The 6792-nt window shown below is 42.0% G+C and overlaps 1 protein-coding gene across 2 annotated transcripts; it reads left to right on the forward strand.

The window, feature by feature from the left end:
• The first annotated feature begins 262 nt into the window (after positions 1-262).
• Positions 263-5900, forward strand: LOC136549562 (cycloartenol-C-24-methyltransferase 1-like). 2 transcript variants are annotated; one of them, XM_066540874.1, is made up of 14 exons: positions 263-507; positions 1032-1155; positions 2394-2460; positions 2814-2887; positions 3048-3132; positions 3220-3275; positions 3763-3817; positions 3901-3948; positions 4313-4396; positions 4499-4699; positions 4879-5004; positions 5188-5285; positions 5414-5494; positions 5580-5900. In XM_066540874.1, the coding sequence occupies exons 2-13, from the start codon at positions 1073-1075 to the stop codon at positions 5469-5471; spliced, it is 1035 nt and encodes a 344-aa protein (XP_066396971.1). In that variant the 5' UTR covers positions 263-507; positions 1032-1072; the 3' UTR covers positions 5472-5494; positions 5580-5900. The 2 variants fall into 2 exon arrangements, with proteins under 2 accessions (XP_066396971.1, XP_066396970.1); XM_066540873.1 differs by having other exon boundaries at positions 264-507; positions 5414-5491.
• Positions 5901-6792: the final 892 nt, after the last annotated feature.

A 6792-nucleotide genomic window follows, 5' to 3' on the forward strand; every position in this document is an offset into this window, starting at 1 on the left:
TATGTCAAGCTAAGGCCCCGTTTAGTTCCCAAAAAATTTTACGCAGTACCCGTCACATCAAATCTTGCGGCATATGTATGGAGTACTAAATATAGACGAAAAAAAAACTAATTACACAGTTGGTCGAGAAATCGCGAGACGAAACTTTTGAACCTAATTAGTCCATAATTAGATACTAATTACCAAATACAAACGAAATACTACAGTGAGCCAAAATCCAAAAAAATTTTGGATCTAAACGCGCCTTAACATGGCGACACCCTGCCCGCCGCTCATCCTCGGCTTAAAAATCTCGGGATCCTGCACCGCCGCGGCGTAGCCCGTGGTGGGGTGGATTGGATCCATCCACACGATCTTTACCCAAATCTGCTCCTCTCCGTCGGTCGGAACCGGAACAAGAGGCCCCCTCTACCTCGGACGGCAGCGAGGCACCAGCACCTCCGCCGCCCGCCCCGGTGACGGCGAGCATTGTCCGCTCTCCGCTGCCGCGCCGCCTTCCGCCGACGGGTTAGCTTCCACCCCGCACCCCCCCCCCCCCCCCCCCCCCCCCCCCCCCACGTCTGAAATCGATTGGCCGTTGTTGGCCTTGCACAATCGTTTCTCTGCCGTGAGTACAAACAGAGACCCAAACCGTTCTTGATTTCATCCGTCCAGTTCACTGACGATTCCTTGGCTTGGCTGAGCGCGAATGCAGATAAACAGTTCCCAAATTTCTTCGGTTCTGACGACGTATTTGCCTCCTTTCTGTCTTGTCCTAGTCTTTGAAATCCGTTTTTTCTCTGCTGTGCATTGCTGCCAGCCTGCCACCAGCCCATCCCACACCGCTCGCCCAGTCGCCATCACTCTTTCGGTTACTTGCTTTGCCGAAACTTTCCTCTCTCTCCTTTCTTGTGGGCAAAAGGAGAAGAGACATCCTTTTTCATCTGTCCACGTACTACTAGTACTTGCCTATATTCGGCGTGGTTGAGAATCTTGAAGAAACGTGTGGAGGACTCTGGTGTGGTCTCTCTGACAGACAGCAATTACTGCAGGTGCATTTGATTTGATCCGTCCCGGCCGCCTACACTACACGATGTCCAAGTTGGGAGCGCTGGATCTTGCTTCTGGCCTCGGAGGGAAGATCGACAAGGAGGAAGTCAAGTCGGCTGTCGATGAGTACGTTCCTGGATCTGCCCAGCTTCCTTTGCGGTTGCGGGTGGCATGTCTCTGTTCTATTGGATATTGCAGAGCTCCTGACGATGTTTATGAATAACAAAGAGGAGTTTACTCATCCATAAATAATTGCAATTGCTTTTGTGCACTGCAGATTTGGTTTTGAGGCATCCTTTGTGTATTTGTACTTTACTTTTCTTTTACTTCTGTTGGTAGCATCATCTTTTAGAGTATTTTCTTCCGTTAGGATCTTGATTAGCTGAAATTTGTATTTTGTTTTTTTTTCTTACCTCATAGGCTCATATGCTTTTTTACAGCGGCCAATTATTTGTTACTGCGTTTTGTTTTTCACCCAAATGTTTTTGTTACTAGTTAGCGTAACCTTTCAGGCTGTAATATATCCAATAATTCAACTGTCCGGTCCCTTTTTCTTTTAGCTGAGGGCTTTTAAAATCCTGTACTTTGTGTCACAGGTCACTGTCAAGATGTCTATATTAGTTCTTCATATGTGCAGATTTGTTTACTATTCCCTTAATTGTTGGGTAGAGAAAAATGTCAGCATCTGATGTATGTCCTCTGTTATGTCGCTATCTGTATCAGTACTTCTGTAGCCAAGTATCGTTGTCGCAATGTAATGGGTTGCATTTATATTGTCCATGGTACTGAACTGTATACTGTTTGTCAGAACATTATTGACAGCTTCTGGTTCATTTATTAGCTCACAATAGTCCACCATGTGCCAGGTTTTAACTTGTCCTTTCATATAGTACATGCCATTAAGGAGCTACCAAGATATTCATTTTTTCTCCTTTGCATCAAACAGACTGTTGAAGGGCAGACATGGTGCAGTGGTGAGAGCTGTCTCACTGAGTCACCAGGTCGTGGGTTCGAAGCAGCCTCTTCGTAGATTTTGCGGGGGAAAGACTTGTCTCGGTTTATCCCTTCCCCAGACCCCACTCGTGTGGGAGCCTCCGGCACTGAGTCTGCCCTTTGCCCATCAAACAGACTGTTCAAATGGCTAAATGGAACTAGCATCCTGGTTCAAGGATGTTTATGTTCTTTCCCTTTTCAAGAGACACTCGTCCATTTGTAGAGAGATTGGGAAAACACTGTGATTTACAAGATCGCTGCAGGTTCTCATTATGAGGAGAAATCCTGGACATATACGGCGAATCTGCTAGACAATCTCTTATGTCATTATTCCTTAGTTATCTTTATTTTTACTTTAATATTTATTACAGGTATGAGAAATATCATGGATACTATGGAGGGAAGGAGGAAGCAAGAAAGTCCAACTATACTGATATGGTAATATAACCTTTTGAAGAGAGAATTTTATGCTGTGTGTAAATTTGATGCCCCTTATTCGAGCTGTACTATGAATCTCTAGTTAGCTGCAGTTGGTGCAATCTAAGGTTTCTCAGCTTGCAATTCTACTTGACTAGATTCCCTTGAGAATATATTATTAGAAAAATAGTTAAAAGTCGGGCAGAAGTACATCTTTAGTATAACAGATCAGTGGTGCTGAAACATGTTTTTTGCTGTGCATAGCCTCATGATGAATCTTACCATCATTGGAGTTGAGGCTATTTGCTTCTTGGCATTTTTACATACTTGAGATAAGATATATATCAGAAGCTGACATTTCCCTGATTTTTCAGGTTAATAAATACTATGATCTCGCCACTAGCTTCTACGAGTATGGTTGGGGTGAATCCTTCCACTTTGCTCACAGGTGAGGACTCCCTTGCATAAAGAGTAAATTGTTGGTCTTCATTTGTCAGGACAAAAGAAATGTTTAGTGCCTATTCCAAATAAACTAGAGAGTTAACATAGTGTTATATACTTATACTTATTTATGGCCTTTGGTAATTGAACTATGCTTATTATGTTAGATGGAATGGAGAATCCTTACGCGAAAGCATCAAGCGACATGAGCATTTTCTTGCCCTGCAACTTGGTTTGAAACCAGGAATGAAGGTCAGTTTCCCTGTTAAAATTTAATTTATAATGGTTCTTGTTGCTCTTCACTAACAAGAGGTGTGCCTTTTCATTTATCAACTGCAGGTTTTAGATGTGGGCTGTGGAATAGGTGGTCCGCTGAGAGAAATTGCAAGATTTAGGTTTGATTCTTTGGAGCCAAAGATCTTTAATGCTTGTGAATTGTGATGTCCTCGACTGTAACTTTTTAACATGTGTGGCCAACGTGTTAGGGTTGATTAATCATTTTCACTTACTCCCTCTGATTCGAAATGTAGGTCGTTTTAGCCTTTCAGGATACTATCTGTTCAATTGTTTTTTTAACTTGGACCATCAATATGTAACACATAGTTACCACATTCATCATGATGAAAATTTTCGTTATATATATTTTTGACTATTCAAAATGGTATATTTTACAAAGTGTCATGTTAGAGGCCGTGTAAATGTCCTAAACAACCTACACTTGAAATCAGAGGTAGTAAAAGTTAGCACTTATGGTGAATTTGCTTTGGATGGACAGTGCTTTCTCTTGGTCTTTATTTAAGCACTTCCTTCTTTCATTTCAGTATCGATCCCTTTTCTGCTAAAACCCACAGCCAACTGAATCATGCAATGGTTTTCGTGCAGCTCAACGTCAGTTACTGGATTGAATAACAATGAGTACCAGATAACCAGGGGAAAGGTTATTCGAAACCACACAACACCTTTCACTGTTACAGTACTTATCATGTTGTTCATATGCTAACATGACGTTTCAACATTCAGGAGCTCAATCGTTTAGCAGGCATTAGTGGAACCTGTGATTTTGTCATGGTACAGTTAGCCTATCCACTAGCACATTTCTTCCTTTCTTTAGCTCTTGCTACTCTTTCAGTTACCTTTGGTGTTAACCAATTATCCTTTGCAGTTGCATTTGTGTTGAAAACAATAATGTTATTAGCCTTTTTAGAGCAAATTTTGTTACACAAATAGCTCTATGCATTTGCAATGCTGTATAAATAAGTTGCAAAGTTGATGTTTTTCGATGGAGCTTAGAATATTGTCCACGTTTTGCCATATCATAAATGCAGACTTTGTGAAGATGCCATTCTTTTTAACATAAGTTCGATGCCTGTAGATGGAGTTCTTTGAATTAATTGTTAAGCTAAAGGGCAACACTTGTGTGTCTGTAATGCAGGCAGACTTCATGAAGATGCCGTTCGATGACAACACTTTCGATGCTGTTTATGCCATTGAGGCGACATGTCATGCACCTGATCCGGTAAGATTTCAATTATTTAAATTGTCACTTCTTTACTGAGATTTATCAATGATTTTGTTTCCTCTTGTAATGGAAAATTAAACTGCTTCTTTTCTTGCAAAGGTTGGTTGCTATAAGGAGATATATCGTGTGTTGAAGCCTGGTCAGTGCTTTGCCGTGTATGAGTGGTGCATTACTGACCACTATGATCCTAACAATGCGACCCACAAAAGGATCAAGGATGAAATCGAGCTTGGCAATGGCCTGCCAGATATCAGAAGCACTCGGCAATGTCTTCAGGCAGTAAAAGATGCTGGGTTTGAGGTAAGATAGATAGCATGCTTTCCTCTGTTTTCTGATCATGTTCTGCTACAGTCCACCTGGGGGTCAATGCACCATTGACAAAGCAATATACACTACTGTTATTTATTTCTGCTTGATATGATGTGGTTTCATGGCTTAGCCGGTGTGTGTAGATGTGTAAGTCTTTTTTCATCATGCAGGTTGTTTGGGATAAGGATCTTGCTGAAGATTCCCCTTTACCTTGGTACTTGCCCTTGGATCCAAGCCGATTTTCCCTGAGTAGCTTCCGTTTGACTTCCGTGGGACGCATGATTACTCGCACAATGGTGAGGCCAATAAATAGTTTGTTTATGTTTTTTCAGATACTTCATTTGTTAGTTGTGCTATCAAATTTGTTCCGCACAATCAAATCAGTTGCCATTCTCTATCACAGGATGAGAACCGACAATTAGGGGATAGTAATAAAAGCTTTATGATTTGGCACTGAGTCTGTTTTCGATATTGTTCAGGTCAAGGCCTTGGAATACGTTGGTGTTGCACCACAGGGCAGTGAGAGAGTCTCTAATTTCCTAGAGAAGGCTGCAGAAGGTCTTGTAGAGGGTGGGAAGTAAGTCTGTTTTTTCTGAGCTAGAAAGAAGGATCACATAGCTAAAATTTCAGTAACTCCAGTACTATCCTCTACTTCTCCATTGAATCTTTCCTCGTGTTTGCTTACTGTTGTATAAACAACTACAGGAAGGAGATCTTCACGCCAATGTACTTCTTTCTTGTTCGGAAGCCTCTTTCGGAATGAGCTCTTGGATCAGTTTTCAGGTAGCAGTTGATTTTGTAAGCTCTTCCCAAATCCATATCTTCCTCCTCCCGTGACCAGTTTCTAAGTTGTAGTGTTGCGGATTTTCAGGGCGAAAGCAAGGAAGCATTTCGAAGAAGCCGAGGGGGAACCTGCAATCAAGAAAATATGTAGTTCTTCAGTGTAGGAAGAAAATTAACGAACAGTGTAGTAACTGTTAAGCTGTGTGTTTGTTCAGCTATTTTTTTCTGCTTGAGGTTCGGGTCCAGTATTTGTTTGTTGTTTCTAGAGGGTTTGACTGTCCTTTCGTGAACAAACAATGTGAAATCCTTTTCGTCATAAGCTCTCAGTAGCATAAATAAGACAGTTTGTATTAGAGTACTCCATGGATACAGTAAATGTTTCGAGATAAATAAACTGAGGTGTTGATTAGGAGATGCGTATGTTACGTTGGATTTGCGGTCATACAAGAAGGGATCGAGTTCGGAACGATGATATACGTGAGAGATTAGGGGTAGCGCCAATTGAAGAAAAGCTTGTCCAACACCGGTTGAGATGGTTTGGACATGTGCAACGGAGACCTCCAGATGCACCGGTGCGTAGTGGAATCCTAAGTCAGGATAGTAACGTGAAGAGAGACAGAGGAAGACCGAAGTTGACTTGGGTAGAGGCAATAAAAGGAGACTTGAAAGGATGGAATATACCCAAAGACTTAGCCTTAGATAGGAGTGCTTGGAAGACAGCTATTCACGTGCCTGAACCTTGATTGCTTTGTTGTTGTTGTTGTTGTTGTTGTTGATTAGGAGATGCCTACAATCAAGTGCAATTTCTCTGTATTATTACCACCATTGATTATCTGTCTGAGACCCATTTTGAACAAATTGTCATCCTACGGGAGAGCATACTTTGTCCTTGAACCAGTCCTAGATTTGGCGGGGGCAATTCTCCTATATGAAGGAGGCGGGGGCAATTCTCTCTCTCTCTAAAAAAAAAAAAGTCAGCGGGCGGCCCACTCAGAATGAAGGAGGCGAGCGTCGGCAAAATCATCCGGTCCGCCTAGCAGACTGTGGATCCAAGCCCATCGCCGCTCAATCCCCTCGTCTCACCGCCGTGGCCCGTGTGCACTGCGCATAGGCCCGCGCACATTTCCTGTGTGGACCTAAATTCTTTCCTCTACTCCTTCTGATAGCGGGCTAAGATAAGCTAGTTCTTCCACTTCAAAAAAGAAAAAAAGAAAACAAAAAGCTAAGCTAGTTCTTTACTCTTTTTCTTCATGTTTTCATGCATGCAATGTTTTTTTTTTCTGGTTTATTTTCTGTAACTT

This window comes from Miscanthus floridulus, chromosome 4, assembly GCF_019320115.1.
Source record: "Miscanthus floridulus cultivar M001 chromosome 4, ASM1932011v1, whole genome shotgun sequence".
NCBI lineage: Eukaryota > Viridiplantae > Streptophyta > Magnoliopsida > Poales > Poaceae > Miscanthus > Miscanthus floridulus.